Genomic DNA, 17,269 nt, shown 5'->3' on the forward strand with positions numbered 1-17,269 from the left:
GGTACAGATACCATTATGCACATAATGACCATTCACTGACTGCTGACATCAGTCCCCATATGAGTGACTGCTGTATGCCATGTAGTTGTATGATATGTCATTCTGTCACCAGGTTGCTGAGATGTCCCCCCTCTCTCCGTCTCCCACCTCCAGCTGCTCGGCAACTCCAGATGTTTCTAAAGCAGCCTCCTCTGTTGTTGTAAGGTTTGCAAATGATGGAGACCGCCAGTTCTCCCCCTCTCCCTCTTATTTTAGGCTCTCTTTTCCTGCAAAGAGGGAAAGAAGAGAAGGTTGAGTGAGAGTGATGGAATGTATGTAAGGATCTTTAGAGGGAGACTACGATGGAGTTGGGTGCCAAAGCCAAGTGGCCTCCTTGTGTGTTGTTAGTTGGTATGATTGCACCAGGTTGAGGGTGAGTGTGAGGGGTGGCTAGTGAGATGAGGATGTGATAATATAGATTGAGAGGGATGGGTGGACGTGCAAGGTGTGTTGGTGTGAGTAAGGATGTGCAGGAGTAGGTTTGGGAAGGCAGAGCGATGGGGATGTGATGAGAGGCACAGCAGGATGAAGTTGAGTGTGGCTTTGTACTCACGTTTCCTGATCTAATGAGATCATTAAAATGTTTGCGGCACTGCACCCAGGTCCTGCTGACCACATCCCTGCTGGTGACCTCCTCTGCAGTCTCCAACTGTTGTGTATGTACCTTTAAGAGAATAACTGGTCTCAGACTGCAGTACCGGCAGTGACCACCCCTGTATAAAAGGCGCTAGAGAGCCTCTGTTGGTTAGATTCGTTTATGCCTTTCACCAGTAAAGATCTCTTTGTTTCTCTCCTGCTAGTCCGTGTCTCAATCATTCACGGACTTAACACTGGCGACGAGTTAGAAACGAACTTACCTGCAACTCAGCAGCAGCTCCGACGACGTGTTGAAGGTCGGAGCCAGAAGAAAGAAAAAAAAAAATAGGCCATTGAAACTCGAGAAACGGGCGTCGACCGTCAATCATCGATTTCAAAACTTGCAGGAGAGACTGTCCAGAGCCAGGCTGGGTTCCTCGGTCCGTGGTTTCCCAGCTAATCGGGCTGGTGGCAGGTAGTGCTCTGATCCTTCCTGGGCTGCAACAGGGCCGGGCAGCGAGTCGGGAAGCAAGGAGAGAGAGAGAGGGTGGAGTATACAGGGCGCGGCCGGTGTTTCGAAGCTGGGCAGCGTTCGGACCTCAGAAGAGGGAGGGAAGTGTCCCAGAGGGTCCGCTCCACGACGGGACGATAATAAAAGAAAACGAATTAATATTTAACGCGCAGGAAACCGTGGAAAGCAGCGCTAACAACAGCGGGGAAGAAGGAAAAGCGCGGGAGGCGCCATTTTGTTAATCGGAGAAGAAGGCAAAGCGCGGGAGGCACCATTTTAGATTTGCAAGATGCCGAAGACTGGCTGTATCACTGCTTTTGATAATACATTAGAGGGCTGGACCACGTATGTGGAAAGAGTCGAGGTATATTTCGAGGCAAATGAAATAGCGGAGGGGAAAAAGGCATCAATATTGCTAAACGTAATGGGCGCTAGAACGTACGGCCTATTGCGGGATCTGATTACTCCAGCCAAACCGAAGGCGAAGAGTTTTAACGAAATTGTTGCTGTTCTACAGGAGCACTTAAACCCTGCACCGCTGTTGATAGTAGAAAGATTTAAATTCCACAGGAGAACTCAGCACAAAGATGAGAGCAATGCTGAGTATCTTACGGAACTACGCAAGCTATCAAAGCACTGCCAGTTCGGAGCAGGACTGGCAGATACCCTACGGGACAAATTTGTCTGTGGACTTCTGAGTGAAGGAACACAGAAGAAGTTACTCGCAGAAAAAGAGCTGACGCTAGATAAGGCTTTAAGCGTGGCAGTATCGTATGAAGCAGCAGCCAGGGGAGCTGCAGAAATTCAACAAAAACCACAGGAATACGGCACCCACGAAATGACACGGGGATTTGCAAAATGTTATCGCTGCGGCAGAACTAACCATGACCAGAAGGACTGCTGGTCCAAAGACAAAATATGCAGACAATGCGGGAAGATTGAACACATTGCACGAGTTTGTAGGTCTGGGAAGAAGACCAGCGACAACAAAAAGGCTACTAAGGAACCGTACAAGAAAGTACAAAAGATGACGGACAGTAGTTCCGAAGACCAGATGAGCGATAGTGAATCTGATAACAGGAGATTAAGCTGTCTCAAACTTCACAATGTAATCGCAAAAGAGGATCACCGAACCATTTGGGTCACCCTCATGATAGCAGGGTCCCAAGTTAAAATGGAATTGGATACAGGATCAGCGCTAACCGTCATGAATCGACGAGGTTATGAGCGGCTATTTTCACACATACCCTTGAGAGAGACATCCATCGTCTTAACGACGTATACGGGGCAAAAAGTATACCCCAGAGGAAAAATAAGGGTGCCTGTCGAATACAATGGCAAGAAAATACGGAAATTGTATCTCTACATACTGCCAAATGGTGGACCACCGTTATTGGGACGGGAATGGATCAGGAAGATAAACTTAGATTGGCATTCCATTCATGCAATGATGGTGGACGGTAAAAAAGATGAAGACGTCACTCCTGGACGATTGTCAACAATCTTAGCTAACGCCAAAGAGGTATTTCAACAAGAACTGGGCACGCTTAAAGGCGTAACCGCCTCATTAAAAATAGAAGAGAATGCAGTTCCCAAGTTTTTCAAAGCGAGACCGGTACCATATGCAATTCGTCCAGCCGTCGAGGCAGAGCTGGAGAATCTGGAGAAGGCGGGCGTGTTGTCTAAGGTCGACTGGAGCGAGTGGGCGACACCCATCGTTCCTGTCATGAAGAAAACGTTAAGCAATAAGTCCGGAGAGCCAAGGAAGATTCACATCTGTTGGGATTTCAAGGTGACGGTGAACCCTGTCCTTCACACAGTACAATATCATCTTCCAAGGATAGAAGACATCTTCGCCTCACTGTCTGGAGGGAAGCGTTTTACAAAAATTGACCTAGCACAAGCATATTTGCAGATGGAGGTTGAAGAATCCTCTAGGAAGTATCTCACGATAAACACTCACAAAGGTCTTTACCAGTATCATCGATTGGTATTCGGAGTAGCATCGGCTCCGGCGATACGGCAAAGAGTGATGGAACAAGTCCTGCAAGGGATTCCGGGGACTCAGTGTTACTTGGACGACATCCTTGTAACAGGTGAAGATGACAGTGAACACCTTAACAACCTAGAACAGGTGCTCACTAGACTACGGGAACATGGGCTGCGAGCCAACCGCCCCAAGTGCGAATTTTTTAAGAAACAGATATCGTATTGTGGCCACGTGATTGATGAAGAGGGGTTACATAAGTCCCCTGACAAAATTGAAGCGGTTGTTAAGGCCCCAGCACCTGAAAATATGTCGCAACTGAGGTCATTCCTCGGGTTGGTGAATTACTATCATAAGTTTTTGCCGAATTTGTCGACAAGTCTGCATCCACTGAACGCCCTGCTACGAACGGGGGTAACATGGAAATGGAGCGATGATTGTAAACGTGCTTTTCAGAAGAGTAAGGACTTAATCACTTCGAAGGAAGTATTGGCTCACTACAACCCAGCACTGCCAATCAGGCTGGCGTGTGATGCGTCTCCCTACGGCATTGGGGCGGTACTGTCACATAAATTCCTTGATGGTTTGGAGAGGCCATTAGCTTTTGCGTCACGCTCGTTAACTTCTGCCGAGCATAACTACGCCCAGATTGACAGAGAGGCCCTCAGCCTAGTGTGGGGGGTGAAGAAGTTCAATCACTATCTGCACGGTCAAAAATTTACTCTACTAACCGATCATCAACCTCTTGTCTCCATTTTCAACCCTCAGAAGGGCGTACCGATAATGACAGCACAACGGCTGCAGAGATGGTCCCTTTTCCTAGGGGCACATCAATATGACATCGAGTACAGGGGAACTAAACAGCATGGAAATGCTGATGGATTGTCACGTCTACCGTTGCCGACGGTGCAAGAAGAAGACCTTGCAGTGGATCCAATGGAGTTATTCTACTCGACCATAGTCGAATGTCTCCCTGTGACGAATGCAAACATAGAAAAGGAAACACGGAATGACCCGACACTATCACGGGTCTATGATTTAACGGTGAAGGGATGGCCAGCACATGGCGAACCACTGCTGCCAGCATTTTCGCCAAGAAGAGAACAGCTGTCAGTGTGCAGAGGAACCTTGATGTGTGGATCCAGAGTAGTAATTCCACCTAAGTTGACGGATAGAGTGCTCAATGAGCTTCATGAGGGTCATCTGGGTGGGGTAAAAATGAAGAGCTTAGCCAGAGCGTTTGTGTGGTGGCCGGGAATCGATAGAGAAATCGAAGAGATGACCAAGAGCTGTGCAGGATGCCAGAAGGTCCAAAACGCCCCACCACAAGCTCCTCTGCATCCATGGGAGTGGCCCTCATCTCCATGGCAAAGGGTGCACATTGATTTTGCTGGTCCCTTCATGGACTCGATGTTTTTAATTGCGGTGGATGCACATTCAAAGTGGCCAGAGGTAATAAAAATGTCCTCAACCACCACAGAAAAAACTATCGCAGTTTTACGAACCATATTCGCCAGGAATGGGCTGCCTGAACAGATTTGCTCTGACAATGGACCACAGTTTGTGTCTGAAGAGTTCCGGAGGTTCTTAAAGAACAATGGTGTTACGCATTACACATCTGCCCCATATCATCCAGCCACTAATGGATTGGCCGAGAGGTTTGTCCAAACATTCAAGAAGGGTATCAAGGCAATGTGTAATGAAGATATACCCCTACAACACAAGGTGGACAACTTCTTGTTTGCCTACCGGAATGCGACACATGCGGTTACCAACCAAACTCCAGCCATGATGTTCTTCAATCGAAGACTACGATGCCGCTTGGATTTGGTTAAGCCAAACGTCTGAAGAGATGTGGAGAACAGGCAGTTTCAGAATATGAATGAAAGGCCGACCAGGAGTTTTAAGATAGGTCAACCAGTTTTGGCCCGGGACTACCGCACTGAGAAATGGCAGCCAGGAACGATTTGTACATGACAAGGACCTCTCATGTATACCGTGGACGTTGGGGAGAGCATTGTAAGACGCCATGCTGACCAGATTCTAGAGTCACTGGAAAACGACAACTCCACACCACGATCTGATACACCTGGTAATGAAATCGACGTTCCAATTGCAGCTACCGCAGAACCGGTAATATTGGAAGCAGATGAACCAAACAACGACATTGATTCCGACTCAACATTGCCAGAAGAACCTGATACTCCAAAGAGGCGTTATCCAGACAGAATCAGGAAGCCTCCTCAAAGACTGAACTTATAATTGCTTAAACTTAACCAATGTATCTAGCAACAGTAATTGTGATTGTAATTCGTTATCATTAGTTGTTAAATGAATGTTATGTACTGTTTATCTAAAAGGGGAGGAATTGTTGTGTATGTACCTTTAAGAGAATAACTGGTCTCAGACTGCAGTACCGGCAGTGACCACCCCTGTATAAAAGGCGCTAGAGAGCCTCTGTTGGTTAGATTCGTTTATGCCTTTCACCAGTAAAGATTTCTTTGTTTCTCTCCTGCTAGTCCGTGTCTCAATCATTCACGGACTTAACACCAACCAGGCTGTTTTGGTCTTCTGGGGAGGTCGCTTCCGCCCATTGAAAGGGAAGAGGACCTCCCTGCATGCTCTGACTCCCTCAATTAGTATATGGAGGGAGTTATCGGAGAACCTGGGTGTAGCCCTCTACCTTTGTGCAGTCATTGTCGAAGTGTTTGCAGCACTGCAATGCTGGAGTGCACTGACAGCACTATGTTACATTAACCTTCAAATGTAATGTGGCCATGGCCCCTTTAAAGATCCCGGCTGAAAACGTGTCATGAATGATGTCACCAGACCTGCACCATTTCATTGGGCCGGGCAACACGCAGGGCGGGCTCAATAGGCCCGATTAATGTAAAGTCATTCTGTGGAGCGGGATGGAGCCAGCAACGGGGTCACGACCCGCCACCCACACCGGACCCGCCCACACCGGACCCGCCCACACCGGACCCGCCACGGCTACCGCCCACACCGGACCCGCCCACACCGGACCCGCCCAGGTAGGGAAAAATCCAGCCAACGTTTCAGGTCGATGACATTTAATTGGAAATGGAAAACGTTAGAGATGTATCAGACTTTAAGCAAGTACAGAGGCAGGGAAAGGGGAGGAAAGAGCAAAAGGGAAGGTCTGTGATAGGGTGGAAGGCAGGAGAGATTAAATGACAAAAGGGATGATGGTGCAAGGTGAAAGAGGTTGGTAATGGGACAAGTAAAGGAACAAAAGATGGGACTATGTTCTTTGTTCATTTTTATCTAATAAAGATCAAAAATAGGCACTGGGTGAGAAAAAATCCCCAATGCAAAATTCTAAGAATGGTTTCTTGTTTAAACATATTAGGAGCATCCTCGTTTTTCTCTGCTCCTCTCCTGAAGGTGCTGATACATGCTGGGGTACAATTCCACTGGTACAAGTTGAACCCTGTTACTTTACCCAAGTGCCCATGTATGAGCCAAGAAAGTCCCCATTGGCAAGCTATTTTTATCATAGCCAAGCCTGATCCTATCCAAGCCCACCTTCCACACATCCACACTTCCCAGCACATAGCACCGTAACGGTGATTAGGAGCAGGAGCCCAAGTTGATTTTTTCCCCCTTTTCTGACCCAGGAGCAGTGTGTGGCCAGTTGTAGCACTGATACTATTACCCAGCTGAGACCAGCTCATTTAGCTCAGGGATTGAAGCCACTCCCTTCCTGGGCTACACGGCTTAGTACCTTACCGGAGAATACATTTACCCATTGAGCCATCAAGAGGGCTTTATCAACTGCTCAATACAGTGTAGGTTTATAACCCTGAATGGAAGCAAGAGTAACCCACAAGTGCAATAGATTTGATCAGTGGCTGCATGATGCATTTTGACATACAAAGGGCAGAATTACACCGAATCTCTGATTTATATGAAGCCTTGTGCTGGTGGTTGAGCTGATTGTTAAAGATTTTATGGCACTATTCAAAGAGTCGCGATTCTTCCTGGAGGTGGTTTAGCTGAGCCTGGCAGAATACCAGAAAGTGAGGGTCACCACGGCAACTGTGGGACAGAGTGTAGTCCTAACATGTTCAATTCAGGGAATCCTGAGGCCCCCAATAATTTGGAAACGTAACATTATTCTCAACAAAAGCAAAATACTGCGGATGCTGGAAATCTGAACTAAAAACAGAAAATGCTGGAAATACTCAGCAGGTCAGGCAGCATCTGTGGAGAGAGAGAAACAGAGTTAATGGCCCAGTACTTCAGGTCCCAACGCGTGAGTACGGATGGGGTACTCACGCGTGGACCTGATGGAAGTGCCGGATTTCAGCATGCACAGCGCATGCGCGGGAAACCGGCATTTCCTCCAAGGGGTTCAGAGGTCCAACGCGTGCGCGCAGGACTCTGCGCGCATGCGTTGAACTTCCTTCTTTTTTACAGGTTTGCCCGTGTGTAAGGGCCTCAACTTTTTAGAAATGTAAAAAGGAGACGTAAGGACTTGATTCTTTAAGGTAAGTGGTCTATTATTTAAAATTATAACATTTTTTCCACAGCTTTATTGTTTTTAAGGACTTTACAGTAAGGTAAGTGTATTTTTAGACCCGATTTAAAAAAAAAATATTTTTTTCAAAAATTTGAATAATTGTTTAAAATAGTTTTTTTAAAGTTATTTATAGTTCATTTAATTAGTGGGATGTTTTTTTAAATTTTATTTAAAGTTTAAGTAGTGTTTTGGGCGCCCGTAGTTTTCATGAGTTTGACAGTTCTTACTATCTAACTCATGAATGAAGTTTTCCCTCCCCTGATTGGCTGCCCAGTGCTCACCTGATCCCAGCCGGCATATCGAACTAACTACGCCGCTGGATCAGCCAAGCACATCGCGCCGACAGCTGAACCGGGCCAGTGACAGGAATTCCAAGCAGGCCCAGGCTTCAGCTGTCGGCGCGCCGGGTAAGTGCACATCGGGGGGCTTGCACGCGCGGCAAGCCCCCGATCCTAATTTCTGGGCCAATGTTTCAGGTCGCTGACCCTTCATCAGAACTGGAAAAAGCTGGAGATGGAACAGGTTTTTAAGCAAGTGTAGGGGCAGGAAAAGGGGGGAGGGGTGGAAAGAACAAAAGGGAAGGTCTGTGATAGGATGGAAGGCAGGAGAGATTAAGAGACAAAAGGAGATGGTAATGGGACAAGTTAAGAAACAAAAGATGACGCTAGATGAAGTGTAAATGGCAACTGATCTTCAAGTGAACCCGGGCAAACGTGAATCTAGTTCCAGGTTTGATCGACAATTTGTGTCGAGTCCACTGACCTCAGCTGCAGCAGCAGGAGGGGATCTACAAAACGGCTTTACCATCACTGGGCAGCAGAGTAGATCCTGCCCCATTTTCCTCCATCTCACTTCTCACTTGCGCAGTGCTGCGCTGTAAGCTGTGTTCTCAGGCTGCCCACGTCACTCTTTGTTCAGGCAGGATCTTCTGCAACGTAGGGTTAACAACCCTGTAATGTATGTACCTTTAAGGGGAGAACTACTTTTTACAGCTCCTGTATACTGTAGTACCGGCAGTGACCACACCTGTATATAAACCCTGAGTAGTGATCTGTACAGTTGGTTCTAGAGTAACCCTCATTCAGTAAACACCTGTTGAATTTTTCCCTGCAGTCTTTTGTCTGATTATTGAAGGACAAACATTAAGATACACGGATCTAACATTGGCGACGAGCAGATTCGAACCTACCTGCAACTCTGCATCACCTCCCAGGGATTCGCTCCTGGAGAACAGTGGAAGAAGGCCGAGTCCAGAAGCACGGGCGTCAACCACGGGCAACCGCCCAGTCATCCAGCGGAGATTTGAGCATCGCAGGGGAGGCTGTCGAGAGCCAGGCTTGGCTTTCCAGTCACGGTGGTCCAGCGGCACGGGCTGGCAACAGGTACTGTGCAGACCCTTCCCGGACAGCGATGGGCTAGAGCCCGACCGAGCGGCACAGAAAAAGGCCGAGCAGCGTCGACGGGGGAGAGAGAGAGGGCAGAGCGCACAGGACGCAGCCGGTGTTCAGGACCGAGCGGCGTCAACGGGGGAGAGAGGCGACAGAGAGCAGAGCGCAGCCGGTGTTCAAGGGCCGAGCAGTGTCAACGGGGGAGAGAGGCGCGCAGGAAAACGCGCAGAGCGCAGCCGGTGTTCAAGGGCCGAGCAGCGTCGATGGGGGAGAGAGGCGCGCAGGAAAACGCGAAGCGCTGCCATTGCCATGAGGACTGCAGAGAGCGGTGTTGGCAGCAGCGCAGGAGCAGCGCACAAAACCCACAGGGTGTCGCCATTTGCCACGAGGACCGCCGAGAGCGGCGTTGGCAGCAGCGCGGGAGACGCCATTTTAAGCCGCAGCGGGGAAGAAAGGAAAGCGCGGGAGACGTCATTTTAAGCCAGTCTAACCACACCCAAAAATGCCGAAGAGTGGCAGTATCACAGCGTTCGACAATGAAGTCGAAGATTGGACGACATATGTCGAACGCATAGAAGTATACTGCAAGGCGAATGAAGTGCCAGATGACAAGAAAGCGCTGGTATTGTTGAATTCAATGGGTGCAAAAACGTACGGCTTACTACGAAACCTAGTAACCCCAGAGAAGCCAGTAGAAAAGAATTTTGAAAACGTAGTGTCAATCCTACAGGACCACTTAAACCCCACACCGCTGCTGATAGCAGAAAGATTTAAGTTTCACAAAAGGAACCAGCATAAAGATGAAGGTAATGCTGAGTATTTAACGGAACTGCGCAAGCTATTGAAACACTGCCAGTTTGGAACGGGACTAGCAGATACTTTAAGGGACAAGTTTGTGTGTGGGCTTCAAAGTGAAGGAACCCAGAAACGGCTTCTATCAGAAAAGGATCTTACGCTGGACAAGGCTTTCAGCATTGCAGTATCACACGAAGCAGCAGCACGGGGCGCTGCAGAGATACAACGGAGACCGCAAGAATATGGCACAAATGAAATGTCATACGGAACAGTGAAGTGCTATCGCTGCGGCAGAACAACACACGACCATAATGATTGCTGGTTCAAGGACAAAGTGTGCAGACAGTGTGGAAAAATAGGACACATAGCAAGGGTCTGCAGGTCGGGAAAGAAAACCAGCAGCAAGAAATCTCCACAGGAGAAGTAGAAGAAGGTACATAAGGTGACGGAGAGTAGTTCAAACGAACAGAAAAGTGATACAGACTCCGGAAGCAAGGAGCTGGGCTGTCTGAAACTACATAATGTGATCAAAACGGAGGATCACCAAACTATCTGGGTCACGATCAAGATAGCAGGAGTCCAATTGAAAAAGGAATTGGAAAAGGATCAGCCCTAACAGTCATAAACCGAAGGGACTACAAGCGGCTATTCTCACATATACCCTTGAGAGATACAACGATTGTCTTGAAGACGTACACGGGGCAAAAAGTCTAACCCAAAGGAAAAATAAGGGTGAACGTTATATATAACGGCAAGGAAACACCAAAAATGGACCTATATGTATTGCCAGATGGAGGACCACCACTACTAGGACATGAATGGATCCGGAAGATACAGCTAGATTGGCATTCCATGCAGGCACTGACTGTGGCTGAAAAAAAGGATGACGACGTCACACCTGGGCGACTGTCAAAGATCCTTACTGACGTGAAAGAAGTGTTCCAGCAAGGACTCGGAACACTAAAAGGCATGACAGCGATGATTAAAATTGAAGAAAACGCAAGCCCAAAATTTTTTAAGGCCAGACCGGTGCCTTATGCGATCCGCCCAGCCGTCGAAGCAGAGCTGGAGAGTCTGGAACGTTCAGGTGTACTGTCCAAGGTAGACTGGAGCGAGTGGGCTACACCCATCATCCCTGTGATGAAAAAGTCGTTGAGCAGCACGCCTGGGGAACCAAGGAAGGTTCGCATCTGTGGGGACTTTAAGGTAACAGTGAACCCGGTTCCTTCACACTGTACAATATCCACTTCCGCGGATTGAAGATATTTTCGCCTCGCTATCTGGAGGGAAACGCTTCACTAAGATTGATCTGGCCCAGGCGTATCTGCAAATGGAGGTAGAAGAAGCATCAAAAAAAATACCTCACAATCAACACCCATAAAGGTCTCTACCAATACAACCAGCTGGTATTCGGGGTAGCATCAGCTCCGGCTATTTGGCAGAGGGCAATGGAACAAGTCCTGCAAGGGATCCCAGGGACCCAGTGTTATTTGAACGACATCCTGGTCACGGGCGAAAATGACAGTGAACACCTTGCCAACCTGGAGCAGGTGCTCACTAGATTGCAGGAACATGGGCTCCGAGCTAACCGCCCCAAATGCGAGTTTTTTGGAAAACAGATCTCGTATTGTGGCCACGTTATTGATAAAGAGGGGTTACATAAGTCCCCAGAGAAGATTGAGGCAGCAGTCAAGGCTCCAGCACCGGAAAATGTGTCACAACTGAGGTCGTTCCTCGGGCTGGTAAACTACTACCATAAGTTCTTGCCAAATTTGTCTACAATACTACACCCACTGAACACCCTACTGCAAACTGGGGTGCCATGGAAGTGGAGTGACGAATGTAGACGAGCTTTCCAGAAGAGCAAAACACTAATCACATCGAAAGAGGTATTGGCCCATTACAACCCGGCATTACCAATTCGGTTGGCATGTGATGCGTCACCCTATGGCATTGGAGCGGTGCTGTCGCACAAATTCTCGGACGGCTCAGAGAGGCCAATAGCCTTTGCGTCACGATCACTAACCTCAGCCGAGCGTAACTACGCCCAGATTGACAGGGAGGCCCTCAGTCTAGTGTGGGGAGTGAAAAAGTTCAATCACTATCTCCACGGGCAGAAGTTCACCTTGCTGATTGACCACCAACCGCTTGTCTCCATCTTTAATCCAAAGAAGGGCGTTCCGGTGATGACTGCGCAACGGCTGCAAAGATGGTCCCTTTTTCTAGGGGCACACCAATATGAAATCGAGTATAAGGGCACGAAACAGCATGGAAACGCTGATGGGCTATCACGCCTGCCACTGCCTACTGCGGAGGAAGCACCAGCAGTGGATCCTGTCGCAATATTTCATTCGACTATAATTGAATGCTTGCCAGTAACTAACGCTGGTATAGAGAAGGAGACCCGAAATGACCCGACCCTGTCTCGGGTATATGATTTGACGGTGAAGGGATGGCCAGCACATGGTGACTCACTGTTGCCAGCATTCTCATCCAGAAGAGAACAGCTGTCAGTATGCCAGGGGACCTTGATGTGTGGATCCCGAGTGGTAATTCCACCCAAGTTAAGGGAGAGAGTGCTCAATGAGCTTCACGAAGGTCATCTGGGAGGGGTGAAAATGAAAAGCCTTGCTAGGGCTTATGTGTGGTGGCCGGGGATCGATCAGCAAATCGAGGACCTGACAAAGAGCTGCTCAGGATGCCAGAAGGTCCAAAATGCACCACCACATGCCCCTCTACACCCATGGGAGTGGCCCTCATCTCCATGGCAACGGGTGCATATTGATTTTGCTGGTCCATTCATGGACTCAATATTTTTAATAGCCGTGGATGCGCACTCGAAATGGTCTGAGGTGATCAAAATGTCCTCTACCACCACGGAGAAAATTATCGCAGTCCTACGGACCATTTTTGCCAGAAACGGCGTGCCAGAGCAGATTTGCTCTGATAACGGACCACAGTTTGTGTCTGAAGAGTTTCGAAGATTTATGAAAAGGAATGGGGTAAGGCATTACACATCCGCCCTGTATCATCCAGCCACAAATGGATTGGCTGAGAGTTTCGTACAAACCTTTAAGAAGGCAATAAAGGCTATGTACAATGACAACATTCCGCTGCAGCACAAGGTGGACAATTTCCTGTTCGCCTACCGGAATGCGACACATGCAGTCACCAACCAGGCCCCAGCCATGATGTTCTTTAACCGAAGGTTAAGATCTTGTCTGGATTTGCTCAGACCAAACGTACGAAGAGATGTTGAGAGTAAGCAATTCCAGCACATCCATGAGAAGCCAACAAGGAGCTTCAATGTAGGGCAACCAGCCTTGGCCCGCGACTACCGAATAGAGAAATGGCAGCCAGGTACGATATGCACACGGCAGGGCCCACTAATGTACACAGTGGACGTTGGGGAGAGCATCGTGAGACGCCATGCTGACCAGATCCTAGAGTCACAGGAACAAGTCAACCCCATGCCTCGCCCATACGTACCTGGTGATGAACCCGACGTACAGGTAGCATCTACCCCAGAAACAGTAGCATCGGAAGCTGATGAACCAACCGACGATAGGGGGCCAGAATCGCCTCCGCACCAAGAGCAAGACACTCGGGAAAGGCGCTATCCAGAAAGGATCAGGAAGCCTCCCCAAAGACTGAATTTATAAATAGACTATTTTCAGCTGATGTTGCATGTTAAAAGTGTTAATTGTAATTAGTTTGATATTTAATTGTTAAATGAGTGTTATGGTACTGTTAATCTAAAAGGGGAGGAATTGTAATGTATGTACCTTTAAGGGGAGAACTACTTTTTACAGCTCCTGTATACTGTAGTACCGGCAGTGACCACACCTGTATATAAACCCTGAGTAGTTCTAGAGTAACCGTCATTCTGTAAACACCTGTTGAATCGTTCCCTGCAGTCTTTTGTCTGATTATTGAAGGACAAACATTAAGATACACGGATCTAACAAACCCCATCCCCTCTCCCCTCCCTGGATTGTACTGGAGTTTCCAGGAATTACAGATTCATCTCCTGGACAGTGCTGCAAGCAATCCATGAGAAAAAATTTACTGGGAATTCTCGAAATGAATATCGAATGGTGAATCAGATCGATCTTGTTACCACCCTTCCGGTTTGTCCCTGACATTCCTGGAGACTCAATAGTCTAGCCGGTGACTGAAATGCCAAGGCAAAGCGCCCTTGTCCCCTCTCAGCCATCCTATTGGTGTACTGGCAACTGCGGCTTACGATGCTACTGTGAATTAACTGCTGTCTTACTTGACAAGAGCAACCAAACGGATAGAACAGACAAGTTAATGTTTCAGTTCCTCTGCGGAGAGTTTCCAGCATTTTCAGGTTCTTTTTGCTCACTATTTGGGACAGCGTGTCATGGGCAAAAATGATTTTAAGGCCCGTTTTCATCCATTTCTTCATTCAATGGGACATTCACTTGTAATGGGCACCTGGCTTTCAGGTCCATGTTCCCATGCAAAAGGGTGAAGTTAACAGTATTTTGATGTTAATGCGTTGATCTTTTTCTGTGTTTAAGTACATTGTCTATTCTAGAATTCGGTGTCGGAGGTGAAACCCAACATTGAAAGGCAGTTCAGTGACCTCATGGAAGCTGTTCAAAATGCACAGAAAGAGGTGCTGGAATTTTTGGAGAATGAGCAGCGCGCTTCACTGAAACAGGCCGATGGGATCCGCACGCACCTGGAACAGAAGTGTGCAGAGCTGAAAAAGACCAAGCAACAGGTGGAAGCACTGGTGAAGCAGAAGAACACGGTGCAGTTTTTACAGGTGAGGGAGGTCATGAGTGCAATCAGCATGCTTTCAGTCTTATCGCCATGGGAATCATGGCTGCCCACCCATAACAGCAGTTTGAGGATCACGACTCATAATGGCCCGTATTTTCCGATGCCTACAGACCCGTAGGAAGATCGGAAATGCCGGTTTCAGGCATGCAAAGCGCATGTGCTGAAAACCGGCATTTCCGATCTGTCACAAATGCTCCTGACAGATCGGAGGCCTGCCCTGGAGAAGGGCCTCTGCGGGGGGAGAGTTCCGCTTTCTGGAGAACCTCCGCCCGCTGAAAACCCTTAGAAATCTTACGCCTGGTAAAAGCAGTAAGGCCTGCTTTTACCAGCATAAGAGTTTTAAAAAGTAAAAAAAATAATTTTTTTTCACACTTTTATAATTTTAAAATACTTTTAAAAAAGGTAAGTTTATTTTTAGCCCTGTAAAAAACTTTAATTACTTTTTTCAAAAAATTATATTTTTGTTTAAAATATTTAATTTAATGTAATTTTAAATCATTTTAAAAATGTGATGGTTTAAAAAAAAAATTATTTAATATTTTAGTGTCTTTTTGGGGTGATCTCCATTCATATATTTGACAGGTCTATCTGTCAAGCGTATGAAGGGAGATTCCCTTCTCCTATTGGCTGGCCTGGCCCACGTGATCCCGGGGACGCTTGCGAACTGCCTGCGCCTCTGGGATACATGGGCCCTGCACATTTCGACTGTGGAGAGGCCCAGTAGCAGAAGTGTCCAGACCTTGGGAGCCCTCAGGTAAGAGTGTAGATTTTTTTCCGATAGGAGGTCTCCGCGCACAGGAAGCCTCCTATCGGAAATTACGGGCCAATAATTCACAGTTAATCCTTCCTGCTTGGAGAGGGTGATGGGGATTTCAATGACAATTCCACAACTAACAGTTATCAGTGGGGAAATTCTGGTCAGCAAATCACAGGAAGATGAAGTCAGTGTAGAGCTGTAAAGTTATTTGGTGTGCCTCTGACTTGCTTAAATACATTTGTTTTATCAATTTGTGGAGCATAAACAACGAGAGACCTGTTGGGCTGAATGGCCTGTTTCAGTGCTGTAAAATTCAATGTCATTCCATGTAATTCATGGGGTAAAAAGCTACCTGATTAGTACACCACCAAGTTAACTGTTTGTCATTAAATACATTATAATACAGAGACACAGGAATAGGTCACCGCTGAATGGTGTGGGGTTTCATGGAAATTTAGAAACCAAAATAAGCAGGAGTCTAGACCTATAAATATCCCAAGATAAGAAACCCGCTCGAATTCCTGACACGATTTTATCCATTTTCTTTGCATTTTCTGGTGAGTCAGCATATCTAACACTCTTCAGTTTGTTATGGAAATAATTCATTTTAGGAATTTTGTGATTGGAAGAAAAGCAGTCCAGATGGTATGCTGCCCAGTGTGTACATCGGGCTGATAGACAAACTTGCTGGAATTAGTGCGGCTGTTTCAGAATCGACAGAGAACATTAAACAGTTGCTCCAGACCTCCTACAAGGAGAAGCTGAAGGCATTTGCAAAAGAAGGTTAGTTCATTATTTCTTTTGCTGCCGGCTACACATAATGCAATGCCCACTCGGTGTGTTAACTATTCCCCTGTTCACCAAGAAAAGCTGAATGATATTGTGTAGTAAATTGGTAAATGATGACTTTTACTGTCAATGGGCTGGAATTTGCTGGAGTGGGGCATCTCGCAGCGTGCCTGGTTAGTTAGACATTTCCCTGCACCATTCAGCTCAAAAAAAATTTGCCTTGTAAGTTGCTGGAACTGCGAGTGGATAACGATGCAGTGAGGGCAACAGAACACCTGGGACCTTGGTGAACGATGGGACCAACAGTGTATCTCCTTAACCAATGAGATTTAAGGTTTGAGAAAGAAACAGAGGAAGGACTGAGAAGGAGGGTGCATTAGAGTCAAATCAGGTACAGACAGAGAAATAAAGAGAGGGAAAGACAGATTGGATTAAGAGAGAGGAAAGAGACAGAAAAGAAAAGTAAGAAAACAAAATTAAACATTTAAATTTCACATTTTTTAAAACCTCCAACAACAATTCACTGACGGAAAAAATGAGACTTCACACTTTTAATTGTTCACTTTCTGGGCCAGAGAGGTTGATTGGCAGTCATTAACAATTTTCACATTGTTAAAAGGGTACTTACACTGTTAATTACTAGACTTCACTTTCTGTGGCGAGTTTAATGGGCAAGTAATGAATTAATGTGCAAATGCAGCAACTTCATGAAACCCATGGGCAGGTTAAGGGCAAGATGCCGTTTTTGCGAAGCTGATGGTGCAACTTGCGTCAATTCGCCATTCACGGGGTATCTCTTCCTTGCCACAAGTTACAGGCCGATTTGCACATTAATTTTTTTCAGCACGATTTGTCTAATAAGTTTACATAGGACCTTCATGATAAAGAAACTTTCTTATGTGAAATATTGCTCTCTGGAACCATTGAAAGATTATTTTTTATCAAATACAAAAGGCACAGCTATAACTGAACCACTGGAGAGGTTAGATCTGGTGCTGTGCACACAGATATTGAGATGAGAAATATTGGACCAGATTATTAGAAACATGCACATTGCTGCAATGGT

The 17,269-nt window shown here is 46.9% G+C and overlaps 1 protein-coding gene across 1 annotated transcript in view; it reads left to right on the top strand.

Annotated features, from left to right (window-relative positions):
• The window catches only part of LOC147102707 (tripartite motif-containing protein 16-like protein), a 40,549-nt gene that overhangs the window by 14,044 nt on the left and 9,236 nt on the right, over positions 1 to 17,269 (top strand). Inside the window, exons 3-4 of the mRNA XM_085963432.1 lie at positions 14,407 to 14,640; positions 16,026 to 16,197. Coding sequence (XP_085819558.1) covers positions 14,407 to 14,640; positions 16,026 to 16,197 — 406 coding nt within the window. The remainder of the gene's footprint in view (positions 1 to 14,406; positions 14,641 to 16,025; positions 16,198 to 17,269) is intronic.

The sequence above is a fragment of the Somniosus microcephalus genome, chromosome 21, assembly GCF_052327205.1.
Source record: "Somniosus microcephalus isolate GS21.2 chromosome 21, FLI_Smic_1.0, whole genome shotgun sequence".
In the NCBI taxonomy this organism is placed as follows: domain Eukaryota; kingdom Metazoa; phylum Chordata; class Chondrichthyes; order Squaliformes; family Somniosidae; genus Somniosus; species Somniosus microcephalus.